At 53.6% G+C, this 26,164-nt stretch overlaps 1 protein-coding gene across 1 annotated transcript in view; it reads right to left on the bottom strand.

The window, feature by feature from the left end:
* Positions 1-24,426, bottom strand: part of SOS2 (SOS Ras/Rho guanine nucleotide exchange factor 2) — a 101,636-nt gene extending 77,210 nt beyond the window's left edge. The window contains exons 1-2 of the mRNA XM_075330536.1: positions 24,149-24,426; positions 9,792-9,917 (exon numbers count right to left, since the gene is read on the bottom strand). Of these exons, the coding sequence (XP_075186651.1) occupies positions 9,792-9,917; positions 24,149-24,235 (213 nt within the window). The 5' untranslated portion in view covers positions 24,236-24,426. The remainder of the gene's footprint in view (positions 1-9,791; positions 9,918-24,148) is intronic.
* Between the last annotated feature and the right edge of the window lie 1,738 nt (positions 24,427-26,164).

The raw sequence follows: 26,164 nt of genomic DNA, 5'->3' as shown, positions 1-26,164 counted from the left end.
CATACATCATTGATGGGGAGCACAAACATAGCTGGGGGGGCATAAACATTGCTGGGGAGGGCTGGGAGGAATATACATCACTAGGGAAGCAGCAGGGCATAGACGTCACTGGGGGGTACATACATCACTGGGCGGCACAGACTTCACTGGGGGTATATACACATCACTGGGATAAACAGACATAGCTGGGGGGCACAAACATTGCTGCGGTTATATAAATAGCCGGGGGCAAAGAGCCCTGGGGGATGCCGGAGAGACACAGACAGCCCTGGGGGCACAGAGAATGATGGGAGAGGCTGGAGGCACAGACAAATCAGGGGGACGCTGGGGGCACAGATGGCACAGAAAAGGATGGGAGAGGCTGAAGGCACAGACAGAACTGGGAGAGGCTCGGGGCACAGAGATCACTGGGGGGGCACAAATCACTGGGGAGACTGGGGGGGCACAGATCCCTGGGGAGACTGGGGGGGGGCACAGATCACTGGGGAGACTAGGGGGGCACAGATCACTGGGGAGACTAGGGGGGCACAGATCACTGGGGGGACGGGGGGGCACAGATCACTAGGGGGACGGGGGGGCACAGATCACTAGGGGGGCATAGATCACTGGGGAGACTGGGGGGGCACAGATCACTGGGGAGACTGGGGGGCACAGATCACTGGGGAGACTGGGGGGCACAGATCACTGGGGAGACTGGGGGGCACAGATCACTGGGGAGACTGGGGGGGGAGGCACAGAACATTGAGGGGCACAGATCACTGGGGAGACTGGGGGGGCACAGATCACTGGGGGGAAAGAGGGGCACAGAGCACTGGAGGTACAGAACGCTGGGGGCACAGGCAGACTCGGATGAGCTTGGAAGTAGTTAGAGAACTGAGGGAGGCTGGGATCACAGAGCGCTGGAGGTGGCTGCGGGCACAGAGAGCTCTGCCACCGGGCACAGAGAGGAGCAGCCGCCTTTGCCGCCGGGCACAGGGAGCCGCCGGGCACAGAGAGGAGCAGCCACTGCCGGGCACAGGTAGCCGCCGGGCACAGGGAGCCGCCGCCGGGCACAGGGAGCCACCGCCACAACCGCCGGGCACAGGGAGCCGCCGGGCACAGGGAGCCACCGGGCACAGGGAGCCGCCGGGCACAGGGAGCCGCCGCCGAGCACAGGGAGCCGCCGCCACAACCGCCGGGCACAGGGAGCCGCCGCCGCAACCGCCAGGCACAGGGAGCTGCAAACGGGCATAGGGATCCGCCGCCACAACCGCCGGGCATGGAGCCGCCGGGCACAGGGAGCCACCGCCGCAACCGCCGGGCACAGGGAGCCGCCACCACAACCGCCGGGCACAGGGAGCCGCCGCCGCAACCGCCGGGCACGGAGCCGCCGGGCACAGGGAGCCGCCGCCGCAACTGCCGGGCACAGGGAGCCGCCGCCGGGCACAGGGAGCCGCCGCCACAACCGCCGGGCACAGGGAGCCGCCGCCGCAACCGCCGGGCACAGGGAGCTGCAACCGGGCATAGGGATCCGCCGCCACAACCGCCGGGCACGGAGCCGCCGGGCACAGGGAGCCGCCGCCGCAACCACCTGGCACAGGGAGCCACCGCCGGGCACAGGGAGCCGCCGCTGGGCAAAGAGCGCTGCCCGGCACAGTAAGACCTGGGGGATGATTGGCAGTCAATCCTCTCCTTTTTGATTTTAGCGCTCCTCACGCTGACCCCACCTACAAAGTACATCCTCACGTAGGCAGTGCCAGCGTGGGAACGTAGTCTTTCAGGTATAGGAAATGCAGCGTTCAGCATTGAACGCGCTGTGTGTGGATTTAAAGGGCCAGCAGCCAGTAAGATGCGGCTGCCGCCCCAGCACTGCAGTCCCCGGGAATCAGCCCGGGGGCCGCATAAAAAGTCGTCGCGGGCCGCATACGGCCCGCGGGCCGGAGGTTCCCCACCCCTGCTGTACATACACACTGTGCCACAGACTGTGCCCATCACCTAAGGAGGTAACGGTAATCCTTCTGTACCAGACTGGGCAACTGTGCAAAGAAATGATATATATGTTACAGGCAATGTATGAAAACCCAGTCAAAAAACTAATGAAAGAAGAAATCCTAAATGAACAACAGGATATCTTTACTGGGAAAAACACACAAACAGAGGTGTCATTCCTGACTATTAGTCTTTAGTAACAGTCAAAAAAATGACAGAAGAAATGCAAAATGAACAACAGGATATCTTTGCAGGGAAAAAAAAAGGAATCAGAAGTGTCATTCCTGACTATTTGTTGCAGCATGGGAGGCTAGAATGGCATTTTGAATTGCACTTCATTTTATTTTTTTTTTTTTACACAAAGGCATTTGTTAGTTTGGCACTTCCACTTTTCAGCCCTTAGCAACCAATCAGATTCCACTTTTCATTCCTCACAGACTCTTTGGAAAATGAAAGGTGGAATCTGATTGGTTGGTTGCTAAGGGCAACTGAGCCAGTGTCACAGATCTGCTGCTGCCTGACTTTTGGACGGACCGCCCCTGCAGTATTCTACACTCCGCCTGTTTGTCATTTAGGTATTCTATAGAATGACTAGGAAATGTATGAACATCTGATGTATTTCATACTTTGACGACCCATTTCCGGCATTGTATACATTGCCTAGGTATTCTATAGAATGTCTGTTTTTTCACATTGCCGATAACATATACACATACATATACACACACCATATCGCAGTTCCCGGGTTACAAACCACATAAGCACAATAGTTTTGTTCATAACCTGACTTAGTATGAAAGATTGAACATTGCCAGCAAAAAAACAAACAAACATGAATCCCTCATTGCTCACCGCTCCGCCCCCCTTGCGTCGCACTGTCTGGTTGTCTTCTTTCCACCTTGCCGGCCTTTTCAATATAGGCCATGACTTCCGGCTGCATCCAGGCCATTGAGGTCACTGCAGAATTCGATGTCACATCCTTTCACCAAGCAGTGACCTCTATTGCTGGATGTGGCCGGGTGTTGTGGCCTATAGTGAAGGCACCACGGCTGCAGTGCGCAACGGCAGAAGTAAAAAGACTGGACAGTGGCAGCCGGAGGGTTATGTGGCATAGGGTCCAGTAGAAAGCCAATGACCCCACTTTTTTTAGGCCAATTTAATGGGGCTGTCAAATTTAGGGGCATTTAGAGGAAACTGAAAACACAAAGAAACCAGAGAGGGATTAAAATAAAAAGACAACCCGAAATAGTGCCCCTCTCCTCCATGGACTGTGTGTGATGTTGCATTTCACTTCTATTCTAGGTGCATGGATGTACCAGACATTGCCATGGACATGACGGGCGCTATAGCTACAGAAACAAGCAGATCCTTTATTCTGATCCTACGCGACTCTTGGTCAGAGCTTTCAATCGTGTGCGCTCTTTTCCACTAAGTAAACAATTAACTGGGTTGTGTCAAATTCATTGTTCAGGAGCGCGCCGCTCCTCGGCCTCCCGATTGCCAGGGGAAGCAGATTGCTACTGAATGATTGACAGCTAGACAAACTGTCCGCTCTCCCATGCCGCCTGTAGAGAGAGCTTTGGCCATATTGTGCGGGTAAAGAAGGGAATTTTGTTTACTTACCGTAAATTCCTTTTCTTCTAGCTCCTATTGGGAGACCCAGACAATTGTGTGTATAGCTTCTGCCTCCAGAGGCCACACAAAGTATTACACTTTAAAAAGTGTAACCCCTCCCCTCTGCCTATACACCCTCCCATGCCTCACGGGCCCATCAGTTTTGGTGCCAAAGCAGGAAGGAGGAAACTTATAAATTGGTCTAAGGTAAATTCAATCCGAAGGATGTTCGGAGAACTGAAAACCATGAACCAAAAGAACAATTCAACATGAACAACATGTGTACACAAAAGAACAACCAGCCCGAAGGGCACAGGGGCGGGTGCTGGGTCTCCCAATAGGAGCTAGAAGAAAAGGAATTTACGGTAAGTAAACAAAATTCCCTTCTTCTTTGTCGCTCCATTGGGAGACCCAGACAATTGGGACGTCCAAAAGCAGTCCCTGGGTGGGTAAAAGAATACCTCGATAAAAAGAGCCGTAAAACGGCCCCTTCCTACAGGTGGGCAACCGCCGCCTGAAGGACTCGCCTACCTAGGCTGGCATCTGCCGAAGCATAGGTATGCACCGGATAGTGTTTCGTGAAAGTGTGCAGGCTCGACCAGGTAGCCGCCTGACACACCTGCTGAGCCGTAGCCTGGTGCCGCAATGCCCAGGACGCACCCACGGCTCTGGTAGAATGGGCATTCAGCCCTGACGGGACCGGAAGCCCAGAAGAACGGTAGGCTTCAAGAATCGGTTCCTTGATCCACCGAGCCAAGGTTGACTTGGAAGCCTGCGACCCTTTACGCTGGCCAGCGACAAGGACAAAGAGCGCATCAGAATGGCGCAGGGGCGCCGTACGAGACACGTAGAGCCGGAGTGCTCTCACTAGATCTAACAAGTGCAAATCCTTTTCACATTGGTGAACTGGATTGGGACAAAAAGAAGGTAAGGAGATATCCTGATTGAGATGAAAAGGGGATACCACCTTAGGGAGAAAGTCCGGGACCGGACGCAGAACCACCTTATCCTGGTGAAACACCAGGAAGGGGGCTTTGCATGACAGCGCTGCTAGCTCAGACACTCTCCGAAGTGATGTGACTGCCACTAGGAAGACCACCTTCTGCGAAAGGCGTGAAAGAGAAACATCCCTCATCGGCTCGAAAGGTGATTTCTGAAGAGCCGTTAGCACCCTGTTAAGATCCCAGGGTTCTAGCGGACGCTTGTAAGGAGGGACTATGTGGCAAACCCCCTGCAGGAACGTGCGTACCTGCGGAAGCCTGGCTAGACGCTTTTGAAAAAACACGGAAAGCGCCGAGACTTGTCCCTTGAGAGAGCCGAGAGACAAACCCTTTTCCATTCCGGATTGAAGGAAGGACAGAAAAGTGGGCAAGGCAAACGGCCAGGGAGTAAAACCCTGATCAGAGCACCAGGATAAGAAGATCCTCCACGTCCTGTGGTAGATCTTGGCGGACGTTGGTTTCCTGGCCTGTCTCATAGTGGCAATGACCTCTTGAGATAACCCTGAAGACGCTAGGATCCAGGACTCAATGGCCACACAGTCAGGTTGAGGGCCGCAGAATTCAGATGGAAAAATGGCCCTTGAGACAGCAAATCTGGTCGGTCTGGTAGTGCCCACGGTTGACCCACCGTGAGATGCCACAGATCCGGGTACCACGACCTCCTCGGCCAGTCTGGGGCGATGAGGATGGCGCGGCGGCAGTCAGACCTGATCTTGAGTAACACTCTGGGCAGCAGTGCCAGAGGAGGAAATACATAAGGCAGTCGAAACTGCGACCAATCCTGAACTAATGCGTCTGCCGCCAGAGCTCTGTGATCTTGAGACCGTGCCATGAATGCCGGGACCTTGTTGTTGTGCCGGGACGCCATTAGGTCGACGTCCGGCGTACCCTAGCGGCAACAGATCTCTTGAAACACGTCCGGGTGAAGAGACCATTCCCCTGCGTCCATGCCCTGGCGACTGAGAAAATCTGCTTCCCAGTTTTCTACGCCCGGGATGTGAACTGCGGAGATGGTGGAGGCTGTGGCTTCCACCCACAGCAGAATCCGCCGAACCTCTTGGAAGGCTTGACGACTGCGTGTGCCGCCTTGGTGGTTGATGTACGCCACCGCCGTGGCGTTGTCCGACTGAATTCGGATCTGCCTGCCTTCCAGCCACGGCTGGAACGCCTTTAGGGCTAGATACACTGCCCTTATCTCCAGAACATTGATCTGAAGGGAGGACTCTGGCCGAGTCCAGGTACCCTGAGCCCTGTGGTGGAGGAAGACCGCTCCCCACCCTGACAGACTCGCGTCCGTCGTGACCACAGCCCAGGATGGGGGCAGGAAGGATTTTCCTTTCGACAGAGAAGTGGGAAGAAGCCACCACTGAAGAGAGGCTTTGGCTGCCCGAGAAAGGGAGACGTTCCTGTCGAGGGACGTCGACCTCCTGTCCCATTTGCGGAGAATGTCCCATTGGAGTGGACGCAGATGAAACTGCGCAAATGGAACTGCCTCCATTGCTGCCACCATCTTCCCTAGGAAGTGCATGAGGCGCCTCAAGGGGTGTGACTGGGCTTGAAGGAGAGATTGCACCCCTGTCTGTAGTGAACGCTGTTTGTCCAGCGGAAGCTTCACTATCGCTGAGAGAGTATGAAACTCCATCCCGAGGTAAGTTAGCGATTGGGTCGGTGTCAATTTTGACTTTGGGAAATTGATGATCCACCCGAACCTCTGGAGAGTCTCCAGAGCAGTGTTCAGGCTGTGTTGGCATGCCACCCGGGAGGGTGCCCTGACTAGAAGATCGTCTAAGTAAGGGATCACCGAGTGTCCCTGAGAGTGTAGGACTGCCACCACTGTTGCCATGACCTTGGTGATGACCCGTGGGGCTGTCGCCAGGCCGAAAGGCAGTGCCACGAACTGAAGGTGTTCGTCTCCGATGGCGAAACGCAGGAAGCGCTGATGCTCTGGTGCAATCGGCACGTGGAGATAAGCATCCCTGATGTCGATTGATGCTAGGAAGTCTCCTTGGGACATCGAGGCGATGACAGAGCGGAGAGATTCCATCCGGAACCGTCTGGTTTTCACGTGTCTGTTGAGCAGTTTGAGGTCCAGAACGGGACGGAATGATCCGTCCTTTTTTGGCACCATAAACAAGTTGGAGTAAAAACCGCGACCCCATTCTTGAAGGGGAACAGGGATCACCACTCCTTCTGCCTTCAGAGTGCTCACCGCCTGAAAAAGAGCATCGGCTCGCTCGGGGGGCAGAGATGTTCTGAAGAAACGAGTTGGAGGACGAGAGCTGAGCTCTATCCTGTGAGACAGAATGTCTCTCACCCATCGGTCTTGGACATGTGGCAACCAGGCGTCGCAAAAGCGGGAGAGCCTGCCACCGACCGAGGATGCGGTTTGGGGAGGCCGAAAGTCATGAGGAGGCCGCTTTGGGGGCGGTTCCTCCGGGGGTCTTTTTAGGACGTGACTTAGACCGCCATGAATCAGAGTTCCTCTGGCCCTTCTGTGGCCTGTTGGACGTGGAGAATTGAGACCTGGCTGAGGGCCGAAAGGACCGAAACCTCGATTGTATCTTCCGTTGCTGAGGTCTGTTTGGTTTGGACTGGGGTAAGGACGAGTCCTTTCCCTTGGATTGTTTAATGATTTCATCCAATTGCTCGCCAAACAGACGGTAGCCAGAAAATGGCAAACCGGTTAAGAACTTCTTGGAAGCAGAGTCTGCCTTCCATTCGCGTAGCCACATGGCCCTGCGGACTGCCACTGAATTGGCGGATGCTACCGCTGTACGGCTCGCAGAGTCCAGGACGGCGTTCATGGCGTAGGACGAAAAAGCCGACGCCTGAGAGGTTAAAGACACAACCTGCGGAGTAGAGGCACGTGTGACTGCATTAATCTCAGACAGACAAGCTGAGATAGCTTGGAGTGCCCATACGGCTGCGAATGCCGGAGCAAAAGACGCGCCTATGGCTTCCTAGATGGATTTCATCAGGAGCTCTATTTGCCTGTCAGTGGCATCCTTGAGCGATGAACCATCTGCCACTGCTACTATGGATCTAGCCGCCAGTCTAGAGACTGGAGGATCCACCTTGGGACACTGAGCCCAACCCTTAACTACGTCAGTGGGGAAGGGGTAACGTGTGTCATTAAGGCGCTTAGTAAAGCGCTTGTCCGGAAAAGCTCGGTGTTTCTGGACTGTATCTCTGAAGTTGGAGTGATCAAGAAACGCACTCGGTGTACGTTTGGGAAACCTAAATTGGAATTTCTCCTGCTGAGAAGCTGACTCCTCAATCGGAGGAGCTGGGGGAGAAAGGTCTAACACCTGATTGATGGATGCTATAAGGTCATTTACTATGGCGTCCCCTTCAGGTGTATCAAGATTGAGAGTAGTGCCAGGATCAGAGCCCTGATCTGCCACATCCGCTTCATCCTCTAGAGAGTCCTCCTGCTGAGACCCTGAGCAGTGTGATGAAGTCGAGGGAAGCTCCCAGCGAGCCCGCTTAGTCGGTCTGGGACTGCGGTCCGTGTCGGAGTCCTCACCGTGGGACCTAGGAGTCACCCCAGGAGCACTTTGCTGCGCTGACCGAGGGGGGCCTGGGGGCAATGATTCAACAGTGCCCGGGGCCTGTGTTACCGGTCTGGACTGCAAAGCTTCTAGTATCTTAGCAGACCATCTGTCCATAGACTGAGCCATGGATTGAGAAAGTGACTCAGAAAGTTTCTCAGCCAACACTGCAAACTCTGTCCCTGCCACCTGGACACTGGTAGCCGGTGGTTCTATCTGGGCCAAGGGTCCCACCAGTGGCTGAGGCTCCGGCTGAGTGAGTGTCACAGGGGCCGAGCATTGCACACAATGAGGGTAGGTGGAACCTGCAGGTAACATAGCCGCACAAGAGGTACAGGTTGCAAAATAAGCCTGCGCCTTGGTACCCTTGCTTTTTGCGGACGACATGCTGTTGTCTCCTCTAAGAGCAATCAGTGAGGGTATATAGCCAAAAGCAAATAGTGCGGCCGAACAGAGTAAATGTATACAATATAAGGATATAAATATACACTTCGGCACCCAGGGGGGCCAGCACCTAGTAACAGGTGCGGCTTACCGACCGCCCTCAGCGGTTGTGTGACCACCAGATTCCCTGCCTGGGCCTCCCAGAGCTGTGGAGCTCGGTCTGAAGTTCTCCACCGGCAGAAGTGCTGATAGCAATGGCTGCCAGCGTTCTGAGGGGAGGAGCGAGCCGTGGGCGTGCCTCAGAAAGTGCGGGAATCCAGTGCCCCACAGTGCTCAGTGAGGGGGGCGGAGGATACCTAAGTATGCTCCAGCCCTCACCGCTGACGTCCAGTCCAGCGTCCCGCCCTTGCCCCTGACTGGCAGGCCCGGGGGCGGGAGTATGCGGTACTAGGCCGCAAAAGCCGGGGACTAAAGTTAGTAACGCGGCCGGCAAACAAGCGCGGTCGGCGCGGTAGTCCCGGCAACACCAAACACCCAGCAGCTGCTGCAGCGTCCGTTACACAGGCGCTGTATGCGCCGTCCCCAAGGGGACACAGAGTACCTCAGAGGAGCAGGGCCTGTCCCTGATGATACCCGGTCTCCTGTCCGTCAGATTCCCCCAGGGGCTGCGGAGGGAGCCCGGTCCCATTGCATGGTGACCGGTTAGGATCCCACTTTACCCAGAGCCCCTAAGGGATGGGGAAGGATAACGGCATGTGGCTCCAGCCTTTGTACCCGCAATGGGTACCTCAACCTTAACAGCACCGCCGACCAGAGTGGGGTGAGAAGGGAGCATGCCGGGAGCCCTGTTAGGGGCCCTCTTTTCTTCCATCCGATAAAGTCAGCAGCTGCTGCTGACTAAAATGTGGAGCTATGCGTGCATGTGTGCCTCCTTCAACACAAAGCAAAAAACTGATGGGCCCGTGATGCACGGGAGGGTGTATAGGCAGAGGGGAGGGGTTACACTTTTTAAAGTGTAATACTTTGTGTGGCCTCCGGAGGCAGAAGCTATACACCCATTTGTCTGGGTCTCCCAATGGAGCGACAAAGAAAGGAAGACATTAAAGGGTTCTTCAGTTACTCGGCCATCAGTACGAGGCTGGGGTGTCCGCTCCTCATGATCACCTGCCTGTACTGCACCTCCTTCAGCGGAGCGGCAGACCTCCACCCATCTGACCCTAGCAGTCAAGCCTTTGATTTTATAGGGCTGGAGACCCCCGTTATCCTCACTAACCTCCACATCCTGGACGGTCCGGGGCTGGGCGATGCATAATTTACTCAGCAGCTGCAGGATCAGCTCCTCTATATAGTACAGCGAGTCTTCTTTTGCGGACAGCGTGGGGTGCACTTGCTGTTGGACCTGGGGGAGGGTAAGAAATAAAATAAAGATGTTATCAATCTGCTTAGAATAGAATACTGTCACAAACCACCGGGGGGGTCACTCAGAAATCCCCCGCGCTGGCTACCAGTACGTCACAATCGGGGGGTAACAAGTGGGGGTCACCCCTCCTTTATACCTCCCGACCGACAGACAGAGCACGTGACGCGCTCTCTAGCGCCCCTCTTATAGTCAGGCCAATTATGGAATTGCCCGACAATAAGCAAGGAGGCCGCTATACTACTTATGCCGATTATTGAAGGGTCCCCGGTGAGAGTAGGGTATATATTCCCCCGACCTCCGCGGGCGGAATATATAAAACCTCCCTGAATCTCACTGGCCTCCCCACAATAATCCTTGGCACAACTCGCTGCCACCAACCGCTTCACGGTAACTATTAGCCGAACACACAGACGTGGGATTCAAGATCGAGATAACAGAACAGCCCAAGATTAATTATATAATTTAATCAGCCTAAAGCACACTAGAAACTACAATATATACAATAGGGAATCTACAGAATATACATATGTCAGAGTACAGTTACAATCAAAGCATGGTTTACAAACAGGCATACACAGTTCAATCAGTTACCTTGTGCGTCTGGCCACAGGGGGGCACTGTAGGCCAGGTTTCTAGGATCCTTCCCACAGATGTTTCCTACACGTGCCCCCAGCGAGAAGAACACTGGAAAATGGCCGAAGTAGGGTTATCAACCTGGGCAAATCCAGGTCCCCTCCTACCTTCGTGACCTCAGAGGGAGCACTGCTCCACCCCTGGCTTGAGTTATGGACAATATCCCAACATGGAATATGGGCCATAACTTTGCCTGGGAGCGTCGTAGGCGGACGCCAACGCTCTCATTGTGACAGCTATGAATTTAGCTACAGAACGAGAGGACTCATGACTTGTCTACTAGTTCCACATTGGCTGATATCACGCCTGGGGTATTTCCCAAGCTCCCGCTCCCATAAAAAAGGTGTGCCAGCATCGTCCGCATGCGAAAACACCATTTTTATGGTTGCCGTATTTATCGGAAATATGGCTTGCGAGATATGAACCATTTTTTACTGGAGTCGTTCTGTCTGGCTAGTTCCAGAGCCTTATAATGAGATACAACTCTTGTTACAGGGTGACGGCAGGGAGTCATCCTGTGTCCTTTGTTCCCACATCACCTAATTTCCATATCACAGGAGATGGCCATGGGATGGGTTGCTAAACAAGTTGTGTGAAGGAAAGGGGGGGTGACACCAGGAGAGGGCTTCCTGACATAACTTGAATATCATGATTTATCGTCATATCTCCGGATTTACCTCACACCTCCCCCCTTTTGAGGGCGCTAGGGGGCAGCACACTCCGGTGTTCCCCCGTGCGCCCGTCCGCGACCTCTCCTTGTCGGGACAGCCCGTCTGCGTTACCGTGGTCACGGCCCCTTTTGTGGCGAATGGTGAAGTTGTATTGCTGGAGCGCAAGGCTCCATCGCAACAATCGCCCATTCGTCCCAGAGACGGTGTGCAACCAGCTGAGGGGATTGTGGTCCGTCTCAACGATGAAGTGGCGCCCGTATAGATAGGGTTGCAGACGCTGCAGGGCCCACACTATGGCCAGGCACTCCTCCATTGTGGAATAGGCCACTTCCCTCGGTAACAGCTTCCTGCTCAGGTACAAGACTGGGTGCTCTTGGCTCGCAGAGTCCACCTGGCTGAGCACCGCACCGAGGCCGAAGTCACTGGCGTCGGTCTGTACTACAAACGGCCGCGTGAAGTCGGCTGCCTGTAGCACGGGCGGGCTGGACAGGGCGTCCTTTAGGGCCCGGAAGGCTGTCTCGCAGTCCATTGTCCAATCGACTGCAGAGGGCAGCTTCTTCTTGGTGAGGTCCGTCAAGGGCTTTGCCAGGCTACTATAGCATGGAACAAACCTCCTATAGTACCCCGCGGTCCCCAAGAAGGACATCACCTGCTTCTTGGTCCTGGGGGTGGGCCAGGATGCGATGGCCTCCACTTTCTCAGGCTCGGGCTTCAGTGTTCTCCCGCCTACCCGGTGACCGAGGTACTGGACCTCGCTCATGGCTAGCTGACACTTGCCCGGCTTGATGGTCAAACCTGCCCGGTGGACCCGCCTGAGCACCTGTGCTAGATGCTCTAGGTGATCTTCCCAGGTGGGACTGAAGACGGCAATGTCATCCAGGTACGCGGCCGCGTACCCTTCAAGTCCCTTGAGCAGGGTGTTGACCATCCGCTGGAAAGTGGCAGGGGCATTCCTCATCCCGAATGGCATCACCGTGGACTCGTACAGTCCAAATGGGGTAATAAAGGCAGAGCGTTCCCTGGCCTTGCGAGTCAGGGGGATCTGCCAATATCCCCGGCTCAGGTCCATGATGGTCAGGTACTGAGCCCCGGCCAACTGATCGAGCAGGTCATCGATGCGTGGCATTGGGTACGCATCGGCGACCGTGACAGCATTGAGCCCCCTGTAGTCCACGCAGAACCGCGTGGTTCGGTCCTTCTTAGGGACGAGGACTACAGGCGAGGCCCAAGCGCTGTTGGATGCCTGGATCACCCCCAGCTTCAGCATCTCGTCAATCTCCTGGCGCATGTGTTGCTGCACCTCCAGGGAGACCCGATATGCTGAACGCCGGATCGGGGGATGATCCCCAGTGTCCACGTGATGGACAGCCAAGTCAGTCCTTCCGGGCTGGTTGGTAAACAACCCCCGGAAGGGGAGGAGGGTGGCCCACAGCTGGGACCGTTGGTCCTCCAAGAGCTGGTGGCCAACCTCCACATCCTCAATGGATCCGCCTGCCCTAACCTGGGCTAGCATATCCAAGAGGGTTTCCGCTTCTCCCTCCTCGGGCAGGTTGCACACGGGGAGCGCACATGCCTCCCGCTCATGATGTGCCTTCATCATGTTCACATGGAAGGGCTTCCACCTTCCACGGGCAGGGTCCAGGGTGACCAGGTACGTCACAGGGTTGAGCTGCTGGTACACGAGGTATGGGCCTTCCCAGGCTGCCTGAAGCTTGTCCTGTGGTACGGGGACCAGTACCCACACCTTTTGACCCACTTGGTAGGTCCTCTCACAAGCGTTCTGGTCGTACCAACGCTTCTGATCGGCCTGGGCTTGAGCCATATTGTCGTGTACCAGTTGCGTCAAGGCCTGCATTTTGTCCCGGAAGCGCATGACATACTCGATAACCGACACTCCAGGGGTGGCCAAATCCCCTTCCCAAGCCTCTTTCACCAGAGCCAGGGGGCCCCGCACACGTCGCCCGTACAGGAGCTCAAACGGTGAGAATCCTGTTGAGGCCTGTGGAACCTCCCGGTAAGCAAATAACAGGTGTGGGAGATACCGCTCCCAGTCACGCCCGTGGGAGTCGACCAACATCTTAAGCATCTGCTTTAAGGTGCCATTGAACCGCTCGCACAGGCCATTAGTCTGTGGATGGTACGGGCTGGCCACCAGATGTCGCACCTGGACCTGCTTACAGAGGGCCTCCATCAGCTGGGACATGAATTGGGTCCCCCGGTCAGTGAGCATTTCCTGGGGAAAACCCACTCGGGAGAAAGTCTCCAGCAATGCGGTGGCCACCTTGTCAGCCCGAATGGACGACAAGGCTACTGCTTCTGGGTACCGGGTGGCATAGTCCACTACCGTCAGTATGAAGCGTTTCCCGGAGCTGCTGGGGATGGCCAGCGGGCCGACCAGATCCACAGCCACCCTCCTGAAAGGCTCATCGATGATTGGCAGAGATACTAGTGGGGCTTTGGGGTGTGGCCCCGCCTTCCCCACTCTCTGACAGGTTTCACACGAACGGCAGTAGGCAGCCACATCGGCCCCCATTTTTGGCCAGTAGAAATGCTGGTTTAACCTGGCCTTGGTCTTAGCGATCCCTAGGTGTCCGGCCATCGGAATCTCATGTGCGATCCGCAACAACTCCGTCCGGAACGGATAGGGTACCACCAACTGTCGGTCCCTGGGCCACGCCTCCGGTGAACCCTGCTGGACCGTGGCCCGGTACAGCCGTCCTTGGTCCCAGACCACTCGCTCCGGGTCCGAGTCCGAGGGAGGCTGTGCCGCCTGCTCCTTAAGAGCTTTCAGGCTGTCGTCAGCTTCTAACGCTGCCTGAAACCCCTGACTAGATGTGGCCAGAATCGACGAGACTGTCACATCCTCGGTCAGTACCCCGGGACCTGTGTCCTGGCCTCCACCTGACTCGGCTGCCACTTGGTCAGAAGGGGAAGAGCTATCGGACCTCCGGGAGGCCCCTTGGCTTCCAGCACTCCCACTGCGGGTGACAGCGGCCACAGCCGCTGCGACCGTGGGTCGTGCCTGCTCCTCCTCCGTTCCTGACCAAGTCGCCGGTTCAGGCAGACCTACCTGGCTTCCTGACACCCCGGTTGTGGGGGAACCATGCACCGAGATCTTACCTGGGAGCACTTCCGCTCCTGGACCGGCCCCAATCTCACCTGCCTGTTCCCCTCCTGCAGCAACAGAACCCCGCTGTGAAATCTCTGGGGACCCCACATTTGCTGTGGTAGCCCCCACCCCACACACTGGTCCTCCCCCTGCAGCACCCTGCTCTCTGCTTATCACTGCAGAGGGCAACCTGCAGAGGGCAACAGATCCCAGCTCACAGGCTGATTACTTGTAGAGGCATTGTCACACCTTTCTCTGACCCTCTCCCCTCCTGTCACAGCTGCAGCTGCGTGTGTGTCTATGGTGTCTGTGCAAGCAGAAATATCAGAGTTCACTCCCTCCTCCCTTACATCATTCATAGATAACACATTAACATTGTCAGGAGTCATGTCAGTACTGGCTGAAGGTTCAGCCCTTGGGGGGGGCCCAAACTGGGAGGTTATCTGCCCCAAATCTGTCCCAAGTAGCACGTTTGCAGGGATCCGATCAGTTACCCCCACCTCCCTCACCCCTCGCCCTGCGCCCCAGTCCACATAAATGTCAGCAACAGGCAGCGCCGGGTCAATGCCTCCAATCCCGGAGACAGCGAGGGTTTTTCCAGGGATCAAGTCTTGGGGGGACACCATCTCAGGCCGCACCAGAGTCACCTCCGAGGCGCTGTCTCGCAGTCCTATGGTCACAGACCGGCCGACGGTGACAGGTTGGAAGCTGTCCAGGGACCTACCACCACCCCCACCCACACAATACACCTTGGGCGGCCCTTGGGACGGGGACGGAGCCGGGGCCTTGGGACGCTGTGGGCACATGGCCTTGAAGTGTCCAGGTAGGTTGCACTGGTGGCACCGTCTTGGTTCTGCCACGGGCCTGGAGAGGGGAGTTGAGGGGGACACCCCCTGCAGTCTAGGGGCAGGTGGGGCAGTCGCAGAATTCATCTTACCCCCTCTCCAGGTGCTGCTGGTGGCTGCTCTCCTGGCCTCAGGAGCCCGATTGTTGGTGTAGTCATCGGCCAGGGCAGCTGTAGCCGTGGACCCCTTTGGCTTCTGGTCTCGGATGAACTGGCGGAGATCCTCAGGGCAGTTCCACAAGAGTTGCTCCGTGATGAACAAGTCCAGGATCTCCGGTCCGGTGGAAAGCTGCAGGCCTTGGGTCCAGTGGTCGGCAGCTCGGGCAAGTGCCCGCCTGTGGTCAGCCCAGGAGTCCTTTGGTCCCTTCTGTAGGCTCCGGAACTTCTTGCGGTAGGACTCTGGAGTGAGGTTGTACTGTTGGATCAGGGCCCGCTTGATGGTGTCGTAGCCCTGATCTGCCTCAGCAGGCAAGTCCCCAAGGATTTCCAGGGCCTTACCCCTTAAACGGGGGGTCAGGTATTTGGCCCACTGGTCCTTGTCCAGATGGTGCTGCAAGCAAGTCCGTTCAAAAGCAGTCAAGAAAGAGTCCAAGTCTCCATCCTTCTCCAGCACTGGGAAGTCCTCAACACGGACCTTTGGAAGTTTGGTGTCTTGAAGGTCACGTGTGGCTGATGAGGGCCGGAGCTGAGCTAGCTGCAGCTGGTAGTCACGCTCTGCCTGTTGCTGTCGCTCTTCACGTGCTGCTTGCCGCTCCGCAGCCTCACGCACTGCTTGCCGCTCCGCAGCCTCAGCGTCACGCGCTGCCTGCCGCTCTGCCCTGCGCTCTGCCAGGAGTCCCTTGTAGCCCTCCTGGTCTCCAGCCTGGAGAAGGGCCATAGCCATTTGAAGAAGGCTATCCGAGCCTCCCAGGCTCGGTGGAATGGCACGTGGTGATCTGCGGCCCGCTGCGGAGCCTGGTGATTCACTGTCCATTGCAGAGCGGAGGGCTGGCATCTGGCTCGTTGAGGAACCTTGGGTGAGCTGCTCCTCATCTTGTCCATAATTGCCAGGTTGTGCCATGTCCTCTGCAGAGCTGTTTTCTGGCGTCGAGCTCCTGGAGGACTCGTGGGCAACCTCCTCATTACTGTCCACAGCACCGTCCTCCCTCTCTTCGGCTCCTGCTTTAGCATTGGCCAGTTGCATAGCTCTGCTCCTGGTGCCATCAGCCATTCTTGCAGACTTTTGGTCACTGACACAGAACTGACACCTGATGCCTCCACACACCTTACAGTATCTGCACTCTGACACTCTAGTGTTGAGCTAGTCTGAAGACCCCAGCAGCCACAGCTGCTGCAGGCAGTCTTTAGTGTCTGGGAGTATGGGTCTCACACTCACACACACTATTATCTCGATCCCACCGCTTGCCACCAATATGTCACAAACCACCGGGGGGGTCACTCAGAAATCCCCCGCGCTGGCTACCAGTACGTCACAATCGGGGGGTAACAAGTGGGGGTCACCCCTCCTTTATACCTCCCGACCGACAGACAGAGCACGTGACGCGCTCTCTAGCGCCCCTCTTATAGTCAGGCCAATTATGGAATTGCCCGACAATAAGCAAGGAGGCCGCTATACTACTTATGCCGATTATTGAAGGGTCCCCGGTGAGAGTAGGGTATATATTCCCCCGACCTCCGCGGGCGGAATATATAAAACCTCCCTGAATCTCACTGGCCTCCCCACAATAATCCTTGGCACAACTCGCTGCCACCAACCGCTTCACGGTAACTATTAGCCGAACACACAGACGTGGGATTCAAGATCGAGATAACAGAACAGCCCAAGATTAATTATATAATTTAATCAGCCTAAAGCACACTAGAAACTACAATATATACAATAGGGAATCTACAGAATATACATATGTCAGAGTACAGTTACAATCAAAGCATGGTTTACAAACAGGCATACACAGTTCAATCAGTTACCTTGTGCGTCTGGCCACAGGGGGGCACTGTAGGCCAGGTTTCTAGGATCCTTCCCACAGATGTTTCCTACACGTGCCCCCAGCGAGAAGAACACTGGAAAATGGCCGAAGTAGGGTTATCAACCTGGGCAAATCCAGGTCCCCTCCTACCTTCGTGACCTCAGAGGGAGCACTGCTCCACCCCTGGCTTGAGTTATGGACAATATCCCAACATGGAATATGGGCCATAACTTTGCCTGGGAGCGTCGTAGGCGGACGCCAACGCTCTCATTGTGACAGCTATGAATTTAGCTACAGAACGAGAGGACTCATGACTTGTCTACTAGTTCCACATTGGCTGATATCACGCCTGGGGTATTTCCCAAGCTCCCGCTCCCATAAAAAAGGTGTGCCAGCATCGTCCGCATGCGAAAACACCATTTTTATGGTTGCCGTATTTATCGGAAATATGGCTTGCGAGATATGAACCATTTTTTACTGGAGTCGTTCTGTCTGGCTAGTTCCAGAGCCTTATAATGAGATACAACTCTTGTTACAGGGTGACGGCAGGGAGTCATCCTGTGTCCTTTGTTCCCACATCACCTAATTTCCATATCACAGGAGATGGCCATGGGATGGGTTGCTAAACAAGTTGTGTGAAGGAAAGGGGGGGTGACACCAGGAGAGGGCTTCCTGACATAACTTGAATATCATGATTTATCGTCATATCTCCGGATTTACCTCACAAATACGTCTCCTATTATTTTATTACTGTACAAGCTAAAAACCCTCCTTGTCTGTCCCATAGGGGACGATGACCAATATGGCGGCCAGTATCTCCCAAGCAGTGATCTTTGTTTCTTGGGCAGGGACCCCATCTCCGTTCCTGCCCAAGACACCGGGAGGCCGCACTCTCAGCCATGCTGCCCCCACCAATCAGTATTTTGTCCATTGCAGACCCCCAGTACACGTGACCACAGGAAATGGCGCAGCATTTATCTGACGCCCGAGGCTTTGATAATGCTACGAAAAAAAAAAAAAGAAAGACGGCACGAGTCGATTAACAGGCAAAACCAGTATGTGGGTACATGGCTGCCAGAGCAGGGTGTGTCCGCTCAGAATACAGTCACGACTTACCCACTGATCCGAGGAGGGAATCCTCTACGTACTTACACCGCCGTTACCACAAAGCGCCTGCGCGGTCCCAGCACCAGTCACCCAGCTTTCCCACAGTCCTGAACTGCCCGCTACATGGTATGGCAAACCTGATATTGCAGCTCGGCTGCACTGAAATGAATAGCTGCAATACCACAAGTCACCTGTGCACAAGTGTGGCGCTGTTCCTGGATGTCGTCATGTTTCTCTCAGCCCTTCTAAACTGGATATGTCCTTTTTTTAGTAAATATATGCACCCCTCATAAAATAGCATCCTTATTGTTCCTCTGTTACTCCCCCTGGAAATTTAATAACAGGGTGTTCCAATGACAACCTTTTGCTTTGAAACAGACGTCTGATGAACAGGTATACATTATTTCCAGGAGGAATAGCAGAGGAACAATTTATTTTAAGGATGAAAATAAAAGAAATGACAAGGGGGAGCTGGGGGTCCTATTTAAATGGATTGATGGACATAAGTATAGTGATGTCACTAACGCTCCCTGTGCCTGGCTCCCGACCCCACACGTCACCACGTAGGGTGTAATAAGATCTGGGTTAGTGTGTGTATGGGGGAAACTGGGGAGAATGGCTGTCCAGGCATTGAGCCCTCCGCTGTGTAAGTTGTACAACTACATACGGAAACAGAGGGAAATATTTTCAACATATTTTGTCAAAGAAAAAGTGGGGAAAAAAAGGAATAAAAATAAAAACCGTGAAAATTCCAAAAAAAAAATCTCCCCCCCACCCCCCGATCGATTGAGTGTAAGCAGCAGCAGCGGCCGGCGTGGAGCCGCACACGGCCGTCCTGATCAGTGCTGCTCCGGCTCCACAAGACAAGAATAGTCTGTAACCTGAGCCCCATTTAATGGCTGCAGCTCATTTTCCAAGCACTTTGGGGGTATTAATGGATTCTTGTTTGCCTCGGAGAGAATGACAGCTCGCTCTGATCCGAATAGATCTCAGTGATGGTAACCGGCCGCGCTGGAGCCCTGTGTATACAGCAGAGGAGGGGGCACAGCGCGGGGCACACGGCCAATGTCTGGAATACTGAAGGGAATATACTGCTAATATAGTGGGTACAAGACCACCCCAACCCGGAATATTCACTGCACATACAAAGGGGCCATCCCATAATCACAGACACCAACCCACGGGCGAATGATCACTCAGGGTCTGAAACCCCCCGCCCCAGTGATCAATCCGTAGGTGAGTGATCACTCAGGGTATGACCGCTGGGACCACCCCAATAATCAATCCACGGGCGGTGATCACTCATGGGTCTGACCACTGAGACCCCCCAATAATCAATCCACTGGTGAGAGCTCACTTGGGGTCTGACTGCTCGGACCCCCCCAGTGATCAATCTGCAGATGAGCTATCACTCAGGGTCTGACTGCTGGGACCCCCCCCAATGATTAATCTGTAGGTGAGTGATCACTCGGGGTGTGACTGCTGGGACCCCCCAATGATCAATCCACGGACGATGATCACTGAGGGATTTGACCGCTGGGACCCTCCCAATGATCAATCCACAGGTGAGCAATCACTCAGGGTCTGGCCGCTGGGACCCCCAATGATTGATCCACTGGTGAGAGATCACTCGGGGTCTGGCCGCTGGGACCCCCCCCCCAATGATGAATCCAAAGGTGAGCAATCACTCGGGGTCTGATTGCTGGGACCCCCAAATGATCAATCCACTGGTAAGCTATCACTCGGGGTCTGACCGCTGGGACCCACCAATAAACATACAATTCCTTTTAATATCAGATGGGAAAATAGTCACTCACTGAAAAGGACATAAAACATCACAAAAAAACAGGCAGCCGTATTTACCAGCACCGGGTCCCAATAATGCCCTGCAGGATGTGGCAGCCCCATGATAAAGGCAGAGGTGCAAAAGACAGATGAACAAACCACACACGAGGTTTATACAGTCATCCTGCCATGGATTTCCAAAGTAAGTACATCAGCCTCATCAGGTATAAGAGCCATCTAATAATACATGCAGTTTATAGAGAAAAACGTAACAGATCTGTTTTACAGTAATATCTGGTGACATTAAGCAATAAAAAAATGCAATTCAAGAGGAGAGGAAACTCCGAGGAGATCGCAAATGAATGAACGGATTCTGCCTTTCAGATCCAAAGCTGAAATCGCTAGCTCATGTGATCATGTGTGCAGGGAAAAAGCGATAAAAAAAAATCCCAATCTTGATTTCGTCCTTAGTAAATAGCTCCTGATACGCCGGTCCCCGCACACCGGGGGCCGCACGATTAGAGTTACCGGAGATCCAGGTGACTTCTCGGAAGACTCCCGTGAGGTGGCACGATTCGGGTCACGGAGCTCTGGTGACGGCTTCATCTTCCAGAGATAATTTATGAATAGTATAAGTAATCTTTACACTGCGATGTCAGGACCGTGAAGGCAGCAGAGAGGGGCGCTTGTTCTTCCATGAAGCATTTCACACTCACAAGTGTCAGATTCTTGGAAAAAGCGAACATCACGTGGAGCGAAGGAGCAAAGAACGTGAAAATCTTTCTGGTTCCAGAGATGGACGTTCCCTTTAAGATTCCGTCAGCAGCGGTCGAAAAGGAACATTCCCTTTAATTGCCGAAATTATCAATTTTGCTATTGTTTTTTTTCTCCTAAGTTGCACGTGGATCAATCAGTTGAGGAATTTGGCACGAGGGAGACAAATGAGGGCAATAAAACTGCGCCAGCGAGGTACGAGGCATAAAAGTATAAATAACCTCAAAGCTTCCTGCTCGTACCTGGCAACCGCAGACAGTCAGGATTAGACGTGGTCAGAAGAGAGATAGAGGAATCTACAATTAGAGCTCTGCGGCAGTCTATGGGGTCACCAAAGACTACAAAAACCTTAATGGGGGAACAAAACTCACGGGGTCCCCTCTGTATGGTTACAAAATATCGTCAAATTTCAATCCGTTGGACCAGACGTCCATAGAAAAGAAGATACCGTCAATTGGGTGTCCTGCGGCCAAGGCTCCCGGGGACATGGATTACACCGCAGAGAGAAACCTGGCGTCCTACAATGGTTCCCCAGGAAGAAAAAAAACAAACTTTGGGAATTTATGACATGTAGGTGAAATGTTCACTTTCCCACAAAGTCTGAGCATCAGGGTCTAGAGCGTCATAGCGAGCCCCTGAAAAGCAACGGGAGCAGGAAGTCTTGCACTTCAAAAAGACAGCCTTGTCCTCCAGCCCCAAGTGATCTGGAAAGAGGGGACCTCATGTCTCGGTCTCTGCTCCCCTCCAAATATTACCAGTGGGGGGGGGGGGTGGTCTCTACTTTCTGCTCCAGTGATGTTTCACCACAAGGACACTGGACCGCTGCAGACAATCACTGGCACTAGGGGGTCACCCCTTTGGCCTGTCATTGCCTGCAGCGGTTATATACTAGTCCAGCAGAAAAAGGAAGTATAGAGACTGGCGGCGGAGCCATGAGGCTTGGGAACAGAAGTGATGGGTGATCAGTAAGGGGCGCATACTTTATTTTTAGAATTTGTAAACATTTAGAGTATTTTAAAAAAATCAGTTCGGGGATGGATGACCGGCTACCTGTTTATTTCAGAAATTCTCATTCACATTGAACTTTTCGAAATCAGTTGGGGGTCCAGGCCGTCGGACCACCGCTGATTATACAGATGGAAAGGTGATAAATGGAGCTCACAGGATGACCCAATTGTCAGTTTTAGTAAAAATCTCTTAATAATTTGGAGACTTTATTTTAACCTTTGTGTTGCCACGTTCCTCTATTACTCCTCCTAGAAATGAAGGCATAAATTGACAACTGGGTGTTATCAGTCACCGTGTCAAAGGAGTGTGTGCCTTCACAGTCAGCACTGATTGGACGGGGTGAATACGTAGTGGCACTCCTCCAGCTGGTAACAGCAAGCAATTTATTTCCCGGAAGAGCAACAGAGGAACGGCACAATGCAACGTTACAGGAGAAGATCCTGACTTTTATACGGAATAGAAGTGGTTACTAAAAGCTATGACAGGAGAGTGGGCAGGTCGTCTGATTGTAAGGGAGATTAAGTCACATATGGGGGTCTCTCACGGGCAGTAACGGTTCCGCAGAGCTCCCCCTGTGGCCCGGATTGGCAGATACATACTCCACTGTTCAGCTGAAGACTGTTACAGATCCTGAATGTTTTACCCATTGCCAGTGAATCAGCAAGCTCAGGATGAGCAATGCTATATATCCATCTTATATAGGGGAGTGTATGTAATTTTGGGAGCACATGGGGGGAAACATGTAATTCTAGATGCCACTGATTAGAGTGCTGTGTTGCTCCCCGACGCTTCCTGGGGTATGTAGTTCATCAAATAATGATCAGCGCCCCGATTGAGTGCACGGCTTGTTGAAGGTGAGGTTCTGTGCGGGAACATCTTAAGCAGCGATTCCTATAAACGTCTGTCAGTCCTGATAGCAGCAGACGGTGGCGGATCACTACCATAAATGAGCAAGCAACTCCTTGTAAATCCCCAGCGCTTCGCGACCTGCCAAGAGCCCCCCGGCTCGTCCTGGAGATGCTCATGGTTGTCGGCCAGAATAGGAGGAATAGCGGGTGACAGGTCTGATCCCGCCGCGCCAGACCCCGACTCCGCTGTGATTGGCGGGGTCCGAGCTCTGCAACCCTCACAGATCCGGAGTCAGGACCAATCCCAGAACTGTATAGTGGTGCTGCTCAATCACATGGGTCTATCTGCAAAGCCGCGGGGCAAGAACACACAAAATCAGCGCCGTGACCCCTTCATGACCCGCGGTGGTCCCAGAGGACGTACCTCCTCCAACCATGAAGTGACGGCATCTCTCAATCATCCTCCATGACATATAAGATCCTATGTCCGATACTGCAAAAGTTGTGATGAGCTGCAATACCAGACACAGCCACGTGGACAAAAGTGGCACTGTTTGAGGGAAAACACTACATTCCCATCATCTCACACTGCTCAGAGTCCTGGTTCTCTGGTATCTCCATAACTTAAATCATCATTATATATATATATATATAACATTTCTGAATTATCAAACGTTAGATTACAGGGTTATTTTTACATTTAAACTGTATGTGTCCCAGAAGTTAGTCAAGAGGCCAGCATCGTACGATAGTCTGCAAAGCAGCAGGCGCCAAGTGACCACTGAAATACTACAACCCCCCGCATGCCCGGAGGCCCCCTGACATCAGATAGTGAATCTGCCGCCACTCACTTCCCATCTGCAGATTACTACAGCACAAGAATAAGGGAGGGAAGAACATTCCTCCAATCCAGTATATTTGATAATCCGGCACCCAAGCTCTTTACTATGATGTGCCCCTGCTATACCATCACTGCTGCCCACATGCCAAGCACAGTCTGACAGTTTCTGGATTACTGGGATAACTCCTCCTGACAATACTCTGCCCATGATTAATCGGGAAGCGGCTTTACACCTGCAGGCCAGGACAGGCCCCTGCTTGCTGTCAGTGAATGGAAAGCATCTTCAGATTTCCTGGAGCCCGCTCTCCTGACATGACAGCAAGAAAAGGTCCATGAAGAAGTTGTCCAAAGCCAGTGCTGGACATCTAGTGCCCCAATGTTGGGAGTAGTCGTTCCATTCACTACAAGTGTAAGACTGCCCTGACAGAGGAGGTTCTGCTGGTGCTTGTTGTTCTCCACAAATGTCATCTTCCCCCACATGAAATCTACAGCGAAACTACAATTCCCAGCATGCTCGGTCACTGACATTACAGCCAACGTACGGCAGGGAATTCTGGGAGGTGTAGTCCCCGGGTACGAGGAGGCTATAGAGCCGCTTCCATCCTTCCCTTCCTCCCTCTCACCTTCCTCAGGGCAGGCACGAAGAGCCCCCGCCACTTCAGGCCGTTCTCCTCGCTGAAGAAGTCGTAGGTCTGCGGGGAAGGCTGCATGGTCCCGGCCTCATGGGGCTCCCTCAGCCTGTAGCCCGGGCCGCTCAGTCAGGTCGGGGGTCCCGGGCTGCCCCCATCACGCTGGGCCTCAGGATGCCGCGGCCACTGCTGCTTGTTGTTATGATGGGATCCGGCTTCCTCTGGGAGCCTCCACTGCCTTCCCCCTGCCCGCAGAGACTGCACCGAGCATGCGCGGAAGGCCGAAGGGAGGAGGCGGAGCGAGGCAACCCAGAAAGGGACGGATCCACAGAGAAGGCGGGAGCAACTCGGAAAAGGGCGGATCCATAGAGGAGGTGGGGCAAAGCAATACAGAAAGGGGGAGATTCAGAGGAGGCGGAGCAACCCAGAAAGAAGGCGGATCCAGAGAGGAGGCGGAGCGATTCAACATAGTAAAAGACGGAAGCAGGGCGGAGGAGGGCGAGGCAACTCATAAAGGGGCGGGTCTAGAGAGACGGCAGGGCAACAGAGAAAGGAGCGAATACCTTGGAGGCGGGGCGAGTCATACTAGAAAGGGGCAGGGCAACCGAGAGGGGTGTGTCCAAGAAGACGGGGCAAACCAGAGAAGGGGCGGGGCCAGTCGGGGAGGAGGCGGTGACTGTGACAGGGGCGCTCCACAGCGCAGAGCATGGGGCCGTGGTTAACCCTTTATGGACAATTGTCTGATTTTCTATTTTTCTCTCCCTTCTAATATCCATAAGTTATTAAAAAATGTTTCCATGACACTTGTTCCTTTCCCCGCTCCACGGGGTATGCACAAATACTTTTATAGGGTGGAGTGCACCAATTAAAAAAACCATGAGACTGGTCACTGCTCCTACTGTATATTAGGATGCTATGTGCAAAATGTCTGGACAGTTTTATGGTTGCAATTCCTGACCAAATTTAAAGGGATTGTCCGAGGCTTCTATCCTGAGATGGTGGTGGCCCAGCCTCCATCACTTCTATAGGAGCAGAGCCGTGTTTCCTGCACACAGCCACTGCATGGCTTATGATGCTGTTATGGAGCTTCCCTGCATTTTTTTTTATTTTTTTTAAAACATATAATAACAGTAACAGAAAAACACAACATTTCTAAAATCTCATTGATTGTTGCATTAACCCCCCATCCCTCAAGTGATCTTTAAGACCACATTCACACATTCAGTATTTGGTGAGGATTTTACCTCCGTACTTGTAGCCAAAACCAGGAGTGGGTGATAAATACATGAGTGGTGCCCGCGTTTCTATAAGGCTACTTTCACACATCAGTTTTCTGCATTCAGGCACAATCCTTTTTTTTCCTGATGCAAAGGATCCGGCAAAAACGGATGCAAACCGTATCCACCGGATCCGGTTTTTAACGGATCCGTTATGCCGGATGCGTACAAAACCGGATCCGGTGGATACGGTTTGCATCCGTTTTTGCATCCGGTTTGTCCTTTTTTTTGAAGGATCAGCTTTTTTAATTAATTTGGTGCATGCGCAGTTTACAAAAACGGATCCGGTAGCCGCATCCATTTTTTACCGCATTGCGCCGGATCCGGCGTCCATAGGCTTTCATTGTAAAACACGCCGTATCGCGCCGGATCCGGCGCGATGCGGTTTTTTTGCCGGACAAAAAAACGTTGCAAGATACGTTGCCTCCGGCCGCCGCTTTGATAAATTTTGCCGCATCCGGAAAAAAACGGATGCAACGCAAAGCCATCAGGTACAATCCGGTTACAATGCAAGTCTATGGGGATAAAAAGGATGCGGTACCGGATCCGATTTACCCGTTTTTTTCCGGATTGTACCTGATGGCAAAAACCTGATGTGTGAAAGTAGCCTTATAGTTTCCTCGGATTGTCCCACTCCTGCCTTTGGCCTAAAATACTGGTGTAAAATAAATAAATATACCCTACAGTTCTAAAGTTTTTTGGTCACCCAGACAATTTTGTCTTAACCATGAAA

The sequence above is a fragment of the Anomaloglossus baeobatrachus genome, chromosome 12 (genome assembly GCF_048569485.1).
Source record: "Anomaloglossus baeobatrachus isolate aAnoBae1 chromosome 12, aAnoBae1.hap1, whole genome shotgun sequence".
NCBI classification, from domain to species: Eukaryota; Metazoa; Chordata; class Amphibia; order Anura; family Aromobatidae; genus Anomaloglossus; species Anomaloglossus baeobatrachus.
Note: the sequence above shows the minus strand (reverse complement) of the source record. Positions and strands in the feature narration are given on the sequence as shown.